The 13,459-nt window shown below is 43.1% G+C and overlaps 1 protein-coding gene across 18 annotated transcripts in view; it reads left to right on the top strand.

Moving 5' to 3' along the window:
• MAP6 (microtubule associated protein 6) overlaps positions 1–13,459 on the top strand; it is a 67,829-nt gene that overhangs the window by 34,917 nt on the left and 19,453 nt on the right. For 16 of the 18 annotated variants that reach the window (XM_077867077.1, XM_077867093.1, XM_077867092.1 and 13 more), the window contains one exon: positions 12,337–12,550. In XM_077867077.1, coding sequence (XP_077723203.1) covers positions 12,337–12,550 — 214 coding nt within the window. Of the gene's footprint in view, positions 1–4,080; positions 4,177–12,336; positions 12,551–12,926; positions 13,141–13,459 lie in introns of those variants that run through there. The other 2 variants (XM_077867095.1, XM_077867094.1) reach the window with 2 other exon arrangements.

Raw genomic sequence — 13,459 nt, 5'->3', positions numbered from 1 at the left:
TGAAAACTCCTATGTATCTTTTAAAACCCCCTCAGATTCTCACGGGAAGCTTGAACTCCCAGAGCACCTCTCAGCACTCACCTGGAAGTTCCTTAAAGGCAATGAGATTGGGGTCCCTTCCAAAATGCTTATGCAACAGAATACCTGGCAGAGACTCAGAGAGATGAGACCATGTTTAAAATCCTGGTTGAGCACCTGCTGCGTAAAAGGTGCTGTGTTCAGCATGTTTGCTGGCCAGTGGGCACAAGCCAGGAGGCTCAGGTACCCGATGTACCGTGCGACACTCACCTCTCACCAACGCACACCTTCTCCTGACAGCCCTGTTAATTCTGCTAGTTTGTGTCTTTAACCTTTTTTCTCTACCGCCTTGCCCATATTTGTGTTGCAATTTGAAGCACAGATTCCCCAGTAGAAAGGGGAAACATCAAATTCGAAGTAAGGACAGGCCCAGGCAAAGGCAGACGAATGACAGTGTTTCAAGCTTTCACAGGGCAGCTTATGGGGGTCAAAATGTGCAGTTGAACAGACCCAGGTTCAAATCTGGCCTTGACTGAGACACACCCAAGTAAGCTCTTGCACCAATCTGGGACTCAGGAGATTGCAGTTTAACGGGGCCGCCCCAAGGTTAGAGAGCAGATGTGTGCGAGTGCCTCCCACCCCTGGCGTAGAGAGCAGAGGACATCCTGCAGCCCCGGCCTTCCTGTCGCCCTGGGGCCACATGAGAGATCACTGTTGCCCTGGTTGCTGGCCCAGGCAAGTGAGTAACAGGACTGAGTTACACACTGAACCTTCATGAAGAAATTCTAGGTCCCATTTTTGACAAAACCCCTCCAGACTTCATGGCCTGAAAAAAAAATCTTCCATTTTCTCCAACTCTGGTGCCTCTGGGTATGTCCATCACTTCTTTAGAGCTCACAGGTTGCTGAAGGACTTGCTGGAAAGAAGATTGCTTTGCAAAAAGAGGCACTGGAGCCAAGAGAGTTTAGTTGTGTCTGGGTAAATGAAGTCTGTAATTCCACTCACCAGACTGTCCACCCTGTCACTGCCTGGCTGCACTCCCCCTGCTACACCCCCAGAGCTCCCGTTACCCCAGGAGAGATGAAGCATAGGCAGCCAAAAGCAGAATTTAATGGTATCACTTCCCATGAATCATTAGCAACAAGAAACAGACATGACATTAACTGCACCAAAAATGGCATCAAGGGGATCACCGGCTTCATAGTTTCATGCTCACCATCACTTAGTAATTTCTGAGATTTTGTTATGCCCCAGCACTGTCAGGCTCAGAATGCATTCATATTTCAAAACAAAGGAATAATTTGCAGCCTTCACCCCATGATAATTACCAAGAGTTTGTAATATAAGGAAAAATATTTTCTTTTCCAGTTATTTCCTATGACAAGTTTCTAGAAATGGAATTGCTAGATCAAAGGATAGCAGGTTTAAAAGCTTCACTCCTTACTTCTCATATTCAATAAATAGGCTCCAAGGACTTGTGATGTACCAGATACTCTGCAGGGCCCTGGAGGCACAGTGTGTCCTGCTGGGTTGAGTCAGGCTATACCTTCCCCACATCCTTGCCAGCAGTGGCTACAGTTTCGCCTTTCCCCTGTGAGCAGCCTACAGGAAAATGGTAGTGTATTCCCACTGGCTTAAGATTTAAATGTAAGAAATAAACATGTGGAATAGAATTACAGATAATTATTCATAGAACTGTATCATAAAGAAACTTTTATTTTATTTTTTAAAGATGTTTATTATTTATTTATTCATGACGGAGAGAGAGAGAGACAGGCCAAGGGAGAAGCAGGTTCCGTGTAGGGAGCCCGACATGGGACTCCGTCCCAGATCTCCAGGATTATACCCCGGGCTTAAGACAGTGCTAAACCGCTGGGCCATCGGTGCTTTTAAACTTTTAAAGCTTAACCCCAGGAGTAAACAGGGTAAAGGAAAAGATTGATAGAATAGGCCATGTGCAAAGGTAAAGCTTATACATGGATTCCTATACACATAGATATGGATATCTCTGTGGACATATATCTCCATCTCTCTCTCTCTCTCTCTCTGATATATATGTACATATATGATTCCATAGCCTTATATACCCATATATATGTAAAATAAAACAAACTGGAAAACATAGTTGCAAAGAATTACTATCTTTTTATCTATGAGTTCTAGAGAACTCTTACAAATTAGTGGGGGGGGGTACAAAAACCAACTGCAATGGCTATGCGTTACTTTTACAATTAAAAAGCAAACTCAGCGGTGTCTGCTTGTTCAGCAACACTGATTGAGTGCATGCTAAGCTGTTCCAGCCTCCAAACCAGGCACCAGGAGCATAGAGATGGCTTCAAAGCCACCTCTGCCTTCCCAGGCCTCACAGATGGGCTTGGAAACCAAATATCCAGGAACACAATTCGAGGATCAGGCAAAGAGGCTGGTACAATGAAGTCTCGGGGCATCGGAGCAGGCAGGGATCACCTCCCTGCAAGAGCAGAGATGTCAGGGAAGAAGATGTTCCAGCTAGATTTTAACAGCTTTGTTGAGATATAATTTACATAAGATAAAATTCACTCCTTTTAGGCGCACAGTTTGGTGAGATTTGATCAATGAATACAGTGGTACGACCATCTCTGACCAACAGTTTTAGAGGGCTGCCATTTCCTCGTGTTCATTTACAATCAATCCATCCTCTTGCTGTAGGCCTAAGCAGCCACTGTTCTTGCTGTTTCTGCAGTTTCCCTTTTCTAGAAATCTTTTGTAAATGGAATCATATAATATGTAGTGTTCTCTGTCTGGTTTCTTTGATTTAGCCTGACGTTTTTGAGATTCATCCATATTGGTTCATTCCCTTTTACTGCTGAGTATTATCCATTCTATGGAAAATAGAATCATTATCCATTTTGTTTATTCCATTAGTTCGTGAACATTTGGGTTATTTCCAGCTTTTGGGCTCCCATGAATAATGCTGTTACTAACATTCATGTATAAGTTGTTTGTAGATGCATATTTTCATTTCTCTTTGATACTTAGGAGTAGAATTGCTGGATCAAATTGTAGTGTACGGTTAACTTAAAAATAATTTTTTCCCCAAAGGAGCTGTACTGTTTTACATTCCCATCAGCAATGTAGGTGAGTTCGATTGCTCCACATTTTTGACAACATTTAGCATTGTCAGTGTGCTTTATTTTAACCATTTTTGTGAGTATGTGGTAGTATCTTACTGTAGTTTTAATTTTTATTTCCCTAATGACTAGTGGTGTTTACAATCTTTTCATGTGCTCATTTGCCATTATATATCTTCTTTCATAAAGTGTCTATTAATATTTTTCCCATTTTTTTATTTTTCTCATTTTTAAATTGGAATATCTTCTCATTGAGTTTTAAGAGATCTTTATATATTCTGAATACAAATCCTTGCAAATATTTTCTTTCAGACTATGGTTGTCTTTACCTTGTCTTAATGATATCTTTTGAAGAGTAAGCAGTTTAATTTTGATGAACTTTTTCTTTTCTTTTATTGTTTTGGGGTTTTGTGTCATATCTAAGAAGTCTTTGCCTACTCCAAGGTCACAAAGATTTTCCTCTATGTCTTTCTTAGAAGTTGCATGGTGTGGGCAGCCCCAGTGGCACAGCGGTTTAGCGCCTGGAGACCGGGGATCGAGTCCCACGTCAGGCTCCCTGCATGGAGCCTACTTCTCCCTCTGCCTGTGTCTCTGCCTCTCTCTTTCTGAATAAATAAATAAAATAATCTTTAAAAAAAAAGTTGCATGGTGTTAGGGTTTACACTTAGGTCTATAGTCCATTTCTAATAAATTTTTTGTGTATTGTGTAAGATAATGGTTGAGATTCATTTTCTTTTCACATGGATATCCACTTTTTCTAGCACATTTGTTGGAAACACTATCATTTTCTCCATTGAATTACCTTAGAACATTTTTCAAAAATAAATAAACCACATTTGTGAGCAGTGGTATGATGGTAAATGTTTAACTAACTAGCTCTCTGGAAAAAAGGAGGGGCCTGATTTGTAGTTTTGGCCAATCTCCTGATATTTTCACATAGCTGATTTCAAGCTACCAGTAGTTGAACATTCAGCTCACCAAATTACTGAAAATTTAACAAATTTAATCAGCTTTGTGCACCAGTATAAGCCAGCTTCAGCACACCACTGTATGTAGAAATCTATTTCTGAATTATCTGTTTTGTTCTTAGATCTATGTGTCTATCTTTATGCAGTAACATATTTGATTACTGTAGCTTTATAATAACTTTTGAAATCAGGTAGTATAAATCCTTAGACTTTGTTTCTTTTTCTCAAAATTGTGTTGGCAATTCTAGATCTTTTAAATTTCCATATAAGTTTTAAGATCAGCTTGTCGTTATCTACAAAAGTCCTCCTGGAATTTTGATTAGGATTGCTTTGAATTTATAGATCAATTTCTAGAATTGCTATCTTAACAATATCGACTCTTCCAATTTAAGCATCTCTTAGTGATGCTGTGTAGGTTTCAGTTATAGGCATTGCACTTCTTTTGTTGAACTTGTTGTTAAGTATCTTATTCTTTCTGATGCTATCATGAATAGATTTTAATTTTTTTTTCTTTTGCCAGTATCTGTTACTAGTTTATAGAAAGAAAATTCAGGGTGGCCTGGGTGACTCAGCACTTTAGCGCCGCCTTCAGCCCACGGCGTGCTCCTGGAGACCTGGGATCGAGCCCCACATCAGGCTCCCTGCATGGAGCCTGCTTCTCCCTCTGCCTTTGTCTCTGCCTCTCTATCTCTGTCTCTCGTAAATAAATAAATAAATAAATATTAAAAAAGAAGCAAATTCTTTTTTTTTTTTTGTATATTGATTATCCAGCAACCTTGCTAAACTCATTCATTTGTTCTAGTACTTTCTGTAGATTCCTGAAGATTTTCTAAATGCAAGATCATATTATATATAAATAATGACTGTCTTACTTCTTCTTTTCTAATCTGTTGCCTTTAATTTCTTTTTCTTGCTTTATTATACTGGCTATGACCTACGGGGCAATGTTGAACAGAAGTGATCAGAGTGGGGGATCCCTTGGTGGCTCAGCGGTTTGGCGCCTGCCTTTGGTCCAGGGCGCGATCCTGGAGTCCAGGGATCAAGTCCCGCATCGGGCTCCTGGCATGGAGCCAGCTTCTCCCTCTGCCTGTGTCTTTGCCTCTGTCTCTCTCTCTCTCTGTCTCTCTGTCTATCATGAATAAATAAATAAAATCTTTAAAAAAAAAAAAAAAGAAGAAGTGATCAGAGTGGACATCCTTGCCTTGTTCCTATCTTGGAAGAAATCATTCAGTCTTTCACTGAAGGAATATTCATTCATTGAGTATGATGTTAGAAGGTGTTAGACTTTTGCAAATGTTTTTCTATATCTATTAATATGATCTGTGGTTTCTGTCCTTTATTCAATGAAAATGATATACTATATTAACTGATTTTGGAGTGTTAAACCAACCTTGAATCCTGGGATGAATCTCACTGGTTCATGGCATTTAAACCTTTGCGCATATTGCTGGATTTGATTTAATGAGTTTTTGTTAAGGGTTTTAATATTTATATTCATGAGGAATATTGGCCTTTCATTTTCTTGTAATGTCTTTGACTGGCTTGGTATCAGGAAAACACTTGATATTACCCATCTTAAAATGAGTTGGGAAATGTTCTCTTTTCTAAAAGAGTTTGATAGGATTGGTATTTATTATTTCCTTAAGGTTTGATGTAATTCACCAGTGAAACCACCTGGGGCTGGATTTTCTTGTGGAAAGAATTTAAATTACTAATTCAATTTCTTTACTTGATATGTATTTATTCAGTTTTTCTATTTCTTTTTTAGTCAGTTTTGTAATTTTCATCTTTCTAAAAATTTGTTTCATCTATGTTGTCAAATTTATTGACATTGAAGTTGTTCCTAGTATTACCATATAATTGAGTTACATTTTAAAGAATAAATTAGCATGAGTTTCAAAAAGTCATGAAATGTTTTCTTCAGCACCAGCTAGATATGCGAAAAAGATATTTACTAAGCACTTCATAGGCACCAACAAAGAATGAGGAAACGTAAGTTTATTGAACACTACACTAGATGTATCATGCAACATCCTTGGCATTATGTGGAGCTTATCTCATAGGAGTGTACTCCCAGAATTCTAGGTCTACCCCACAGAGGGAGGTAGCACTGTCTCCCACCTTTCAGGGCATTCTCTCATGGTTTCCATTTCCTGCTTAAAGAACCATCTTTCTGCAATTAATGGACACAGATCTTTGGGGACCCAACTAATCAGAAGAGTGCAGCCTTCCCTTTTTAACCTCAGCCAGATAACTATGTGGTCTAGGGGCAAAAACCACGCTAGAACTCCTATGATTAAAAAGCCCAGCTGATAATGGGAAAGTGGGGAGCAGGGCAGAGTGAGGAGGTAGTCATGGTGATTTTCCTATAAGTTTTCATCTAGCTCTTCTTTTTTCTACCGGAGGTGTATTTGTATGTGTACATGTTTTAACTATTACACTCCCTCACTCTTGTCCTCCACCTGCCAACTATAGTTTTCTTATTTTGCTCCCTTCTACTTCCATACAGTTCCTAGCATAGTGCCTGGTAAATACGGCAACCTAAATTAATTTGTGTAAAATCACTTTTACTCCTAATTGAGCAGTTTTATTTTTAACTATCTGTCCTCATAATTTTGTACATGTTGTGTACATGTGCTTTCTTTGTGTGAAACACTATTTCCCAGGTGCACTGGGGCTTGTGAGCTGCATGCAGCCTGAGACAGCACTTAGCAGTCACCTGCAGAATCTCCATTTACCTAATGAGGAAACCCAAGCCCTAACACATGTCATAGATAACTGCTACCCATGTTGGGTTTTTCCATATAAGGGAAAGGACGGATTCTTTTCCACTCATTCTCTGTTCACATTAGATTAGCTTCAAACTTTTCTTTACATACAGACATTTATTTGCTTAAGTGCATGCCTTCCTCATTTTAGAAAACTATTATTATGGTGTGCACATGTTTACTGTATATTAATGGATAAGAAGTGTTTCTTAAATAATTACAACATCAGCATTCTCTGTAAGACCCCTTTCTCTCCCTTTCACACAAAAGAAGCTAAAAGACACATGCAAGCATATACACAGGCATAGGTCATAAAGCTCCTCCCTTGACCCAGTCATTTCTGCCAGGATGAAACAACCTTCTATTCCCCTCTAAAAAGAGAAAGAAGCCGCTCTAACCCTCCTGCAAGCCTCTAGGGTCAGGTGTTCTTTTTTTTTTTTTTTTTTAATCTCCAGATCCTACTTCCTTGAACCAGCTCCTGACAATAGCTTGGCAACTGACAGTGTTCATGAACTGTCTCCATCAGATTTCATGGAAGAGACTGCTTCCCTTCTGCAAAAACATTTTAATATAAAAAGTGTAGGCCAATTTTTGAACATAGACTTGATATGTTTCCATGACAATGTAAATTACCTATGAGAATCTGTAGGAAGATTTTAGACCATTAGGACTTAAAAGCACGTTTTTCTTCCTTCATAAAGCAGTTGAAGACTGTTGTTAAAAAATTTGTTGTCAAGAGGATGGGGAAAGAATTTTATTTCCCAAGAACTTAGATACATAATAAATCTGGGCCTTATGGGCAGAGATATGAAATTTATATTTGAGCATAGTTGGCAGTAATCCATTATTCTGAGTCTCTACTTTTGTCAAGAAGTGAATTGTACCAATTAACACATGTAGATGTTCTTCCCAGCAGTAGAATTATTCCCTGTATAATTCCATTTCATCATTTCTGGTAAATGCAAAGCTTTTTCAAGTTAGAAATGAAAGGACTGCCCCTATTCTCTTCTTTGGCAACACTTTCTTTCCAAGGCCAAACCCTCTCACCATTCTGCTGATGCCTGCCCTCCTCCGTCTCCTGGGACCTGGCTTCATCAATCACCCAGCTCCCTGCCTGTCTTCAGGACCCCCCGCTATAATTGCTCTTTCAGTATCTCCCCTTGAATCACCGCAAGAAAATGTGTGTAAGTGGGACAAGTCCTTAAGAAGCGAACATCTGTGCATGGCGGACATTCAGTATTGGAGATTCAATTACTCAGGCATTCACTGAATACTACTTTGTTCAAGTCTGATGTGAAATGCATTCAGAAATAAACCTGGCATTAGAAGCTGCTGCCCAAATTTTGCCCTCTCCTAGCATTGGCATGTTGACTGCAGTGGTCAGAAATGCAACAATGGGGACAGACATTTGATTATGTGGTTGTTTATATCTCCCCACCTGACTACCAGGTCAGTGGAGCCTGTCGTTGCATCTGCCTGTTCATGCTGTATTGCCAGCTCAGGGCCTGGAATGTAGAAGATATTCAATAATTTTTCTTGAACAAACGACTCTCTAATGAAAACTAAATACATTTGTTACAGTTATCCACCATGGGCTTTGTAGTACTGACACAATTGGGCAGGTCCTCCTCAATCAATACAGTCTCATCAACCCTGTGAGGTAGGGCTTGTGTCAGTCCTTTCCAAATGAGCTCCCTGCAGGTCAGAGCAGGTGAGGTCCTGGCCTAAGGGTTAGATCTGGGATTGAGCCCGGGTTTATCTCACTCCAAAGCCTGCGCTCTTGCCAGTGAAGCACCTTCTTTGTCCTGTCCCAGGCTCTAGGCTTCTCCACACCTTATTAACCTCTGTCTGCACCTCCCTGAGCCCTGTATATCATTTTCTCCTGAGGGCCTATGTTTCTTTGTTTCTGCTAATGACCACCCTCCACACCCTGAGCAGCTCACCTGCTCTCTGAACCTGCCCCAGACTTAGAGGGCTGCCTGAATTCCCTTTGTCCACTTCTCTGTCTCTATCCTTTAGTGCGCCCTTCAGAATCCTTTTTCCCTCTGTCCCTTTGTCCTATTTACTTGGGGTCACACATGAACAGATCCTGACCTACTAAACCATAGCTGCCTCAGTCATGGCTTACGCTCCCCTGTGGGACACATGCTACACCCATGGCTGGTGTTTGGTAAATGCCAAATGAATAAATGAATGAATGGCCAAGCTGAAATCTGGCTGCATGGACAGGGGAATCCATGGTGGCAGGGGACCATGAACTCATGGCAAGAGGCTCTGGACATGATTGACCTGAAAGTGGGGTCCATATTGCTCTGGGAGGAGCTCATATTTCAACTCTGCTTCTTTGCCAGCTGTTTGGCCTTATGCAAGCCACCTAACCTCTCTGAGTCTTGGTTACCTTCTCTTGGTTATCTTCCCTCGTAAAGGAGGTATAATACTACCTCCTTTCAAAGTTGTTGTAAGGATTATAGAGAATATACTAAAAAAAAAAAAAAAAAACTGGCAAGCTTATAAAAGGTGTCTGTTGAGTGGTAACTAATTCTTTTTTTGTGGAATATGATTAGTTATTGTTTGTGGCTGGGGAAGGTTTTGTGGAGAGTTCAAAGAAAGTTCTAAGTAGCAGAATTTGGTTTTTTCAACTTAATATCTGTCAGAATTACAGTGAACTTATCATGGGACTCACTAACATGGCCTCACATGAAGAGCAGTTGTTTAAGAGCAGGGGCTACCAAACTGCTCCCACAAGGACACATCCCATGGATGCTGCTCACACTGATGCTCACAGTGAAACACCTGCCAGCCCACGGCAGCCAGGGCACAGATGCAGAAAGCTGTAGAAGCTAGCCTGGGAGGGACAATCCAGAAAAAGTTCCTAGGGCCAGTGTAGACCTATGTCAATCCTAATTCTGAAAGCAGGCAGGGGTAGGAGCAAAGAACTCAGGGCTCTGCCATTATATATTCAGGAACCAGACTGTTAACTAGTAAGCCACTTATAAGGGGCTTCAGCAGTACTCTAGTCCTGAAGGGTAGGAGGGAGGTGGGAGGGCCTGGAGCCCTCAGCAGACTGTGGTAGCCACAGCCCCCAGTGTGACCCAGGCCAGCCCTAGGTCTGTGTGGAGAGCCAGAATGGCTCAGAAGTCAGGTCACAGTAACTGGTGGAACCCATGGAAGTGTAAAAGGGTGGAGGAAAGGACAGGAAAGGATATAATGTGGCCTTGATACCAGAAGAGATGGGTGCCATTAACAGAATCAGGAGGGCCTCAGCCCTCCAAGATCCCTTCTCCCTTCAGGTTCTCGTCTCAGTGGGTAGCACAGCCACTTATAAACCAAAATCCTGGAGTCTCTCCAGATTCCCCTTGACCCTGGCCTCCCACGGCTCAGCCGCTTTCAAGTCCTGCCTGCTTCCCTCTTGACTCCAAGCCACTCTGTCCGCACTGCCACTGTCCTGGTTCATATTTCTGTTTTCCTCCCAACTCACCGCTCAGTCTCCTGTCCAGTCTCCCGACTCGCATCTCCCCGTCTGTCCACCATTCACCTGCTGCCAAAGTTCTCTCTCCCCAAACTAATCTGGCCACATTCACCTTTGGCTTGGAACCATTTGGCAACTCCTTGTTATAGTCCAGACCATCCCCTCAGCATGGCTGGCAGGACCTCATGATCTGTCCGGCCTCTGTGCCCTTCCTCACAAGCTTCAACTCAACCACCCTAATTGCCTGCGGAAGGCCATGTATTGGCAGCCTCTTGGCATACCCTTCATTCCACCTAGAACCCTGGCTGGCTCTCTGTCCTGTCTCTGACTCCACTCCAGAACCCATATTCTGGACTCCCTCCTGGGCTGGCCTCGGCTGTGTTCCCCACCCCCCCTTCTTATTGCTGTGAATGAATGAATGAATGAATGAGAGAAAGAAATTGAATGATGAAGGAATGAAGACAATTTGACAGGGGAGACATGATGCTCTGGTTCTAGGGATGTTGAGTTTGAGTTGGTAAGGCCCCTAGATGGGGGTTCAAGCTGCACTGGAAAGGCAAGCCTGAAGCTTGGGTAGGGTCTCTTAAGAAACTCTAGGCTCTCTGCTCACGAATGAGCCAGTTCCCCTCAAGAGGTCAAATGACCAGCAAGCGGCTCAGTGTTACCAAACCAGCTTCATCAACCCAGAGAGCCTCTGAGCTAGAAGGACATGATAAGGACATGGTCTGGTCTGAGTCTTTTTTTTTTATTTTTATTTTTTTTGATAGGTGTGGAAACCAAGGCTCAGAGAGAGGAGAGGTCAGCTCGACAGCTTGTTAGAGGCAGTGCTAGGATCCTCGTGACTCTCACAGCTTCAACTCCTTCTGCCCTCCCCTGTGGCCTCCTGTTGGTGCCACTCATCTCTGACCCCCCCAGGAGGGCGTTATCAATGAGGGTGAAGAAGGCCCTGAAAGAACCTAAGCACAACTATGCACAGCCTAACTCTTCCTTTCCTACAACACAGCCTCTCATGGACCCAAATGAGAACAGATCCATTGAATGTCATGCACTCAGCAAACAGGACGAGCCCTATGGCCCCCATCAGCAGCCACATGTTTTTACCCTGTTTTGTACTTTGTCCCCATCTAGTCTCCAGCCCTAGAACAGATCAGGAGCAGCTGATTAGAATCTACAAGATCCTAACAGGAAAAATAAGAACATGGACACACCGACTCAGGAAAAAGCAGCAAATGGTGTGATGGTGTGATTATAGGGTCAGGACCAATAACCATTCACACCAGAGTGGGCGAAGACTCTCCTGCACACACACACACACACACACACACACACACACACACACCACGAGTCCTGCCAGTGACATCCACATCACGTTCCGGTACATTTTGCTTATTGGTGACCTGCAAGCATTTAGACATCTCATGAGTATTTTCACTGACAGTGATTAAGATTGTTAAATCTCTGGCAGTGTAAGAAGTAAACCATCTGCTATCAAGAGGAGGAATTATCCTTAAGGATTCTGGCTAACAAAGGGTCTCCATCATAACAAGGCAGGGAAGCGGACTGGCATTTATGGTTGGCCACGGCAGACCAGGCACACAGTCTAACACATCTCATTTTCACACTCGCCACCCCACACCCAGCAGGCATTCAATCACAGAGGTTGAACTCATGCATGACGGAATGGACTGAGTGTTTTCAGCCTCATTTTAGATATCACAAAAACGAGGCCCAAAGATTAGAATTGTCTACCCATGATCACACGGTGGTAGCTGGCAGCCTGAGCTCCTCCTCCCTACAAGGGCTATTGCCACAACCTGCATCCACCTGGCAGGAGGGAAACCATGTGCTTCCTGGTGAGGAGACATGAAGTTCACAGTTTGGCCACCCTTGCGTCAGCACCACAAGCACTAACTGAGAGCTTGCTCTGTTTGCAGCCCTGGACCAGGAGTACTGCATCCTTGCACGTAATGTTTCACGTCACTTATGCTTTCTTTGATTCACAGGAATGAATTCAGAGCATGGACGGACATCAAGCCTGTGAAACCGATAAAAGCCAGGCCCCAGTACAAGCCCCCAGATGATAAGATGGCTCATGAGACCAGCTACAGTGCCCAGTTCAAAGGGGAAGCCAATAAGCCGACACCAGCCGACAATAAGGTCATCGATCGCAGAAGAATACGCAGCCTCTACAGCGAACCTTTCAAGGAACCCCCAAAGGTGAGACAGATCTTGTGAAGAACCTTTCAGCCCAACCTAGAACCAAGGGGTTAACTGCAGCAAAGTGTGAGGGCCACTCAGGGGTCCGTCCGGCCTGCCTGGCCAGCCCCCCACGGCTCCCCAGAAAATCCCTCCTCTTCTTGGAAGTGCAAGATGACCAAGAGGCTTCTTAGCAGGAACCTTTGCTAAATTCACAGGGAATGTTAAAAAGGAACAGTGCCTAAAATAAAACAGCTCCAAGACTGGCAGGTGTTCAGAGAACTAGCTTCTGGTTTTGAGAACACCCCCTCCCCCCCGCCCCGCCCCAACAAGTGGCAGAGAACCTCGCCTGAGCTCTCAGTTCCTCTTCTTAAAGTAATTGCTTTTGCCCCTATAGGGCTGGCCCTGGAGGCATCTCGCTGGCTTCCTTCCCACCCTGCCCCTGCCACATTCTCAGCTCCAATCCATGGATGCATCCTTGCTCCCTTTTCTCCTTTTCCTCCATAAATACTGTGCACCATCGGTTCCCAGTCTGTAGCAGCACACCTGTCACATCAGCTGCAAGATGCCTTCCGGGTAATTTGTTACGATAATAAACAGTTTGTAAGTGATTTACATTTCTAAGTAACTTCCAAGGGATTCAGGGATTTCCACATAATAACACTACTTTGCCTTATTCACATCCCAGTCCACACTCCTGAGGGGGAGAACCCAGTTGGAGACTCAGCTGGAAGCAGGAATCATAAATGCCACAGCTGCTTCTGTGAAGCCCAGCCACATGGAATTGTGCAAATAGCTACTTTTTACCGGGAGACAGAAAAGGAGGAAAGACCAGCTTATATGGTGGTGACGGCTTCCCCCTTCAAATCTTAGCATCTTCTATCCACACAGGTGTATTTCTTATTAATACCTGTCCGTCACGGGTGGCCA

Source organism: Canis aureus, chromosome 23, assembly GCF_053574225.1.
Source record: "Canis aureus isolate CA01 chromosome 23, VMU_Caureus_v.1.0, whole genome shotgun sequence".
NCBI classification, from domain to species: domain Eukaryota; kingdom Metazoa; phylum Chordata; class Mammalia; order Carnivora; family Canidae; genus Canis; species Canis aureus.
The sequence above is the reverse complement of the archived record's forward strand: the minus strand, read 5'-3'. Positions and strand labels throughout refer to the sequence as shown.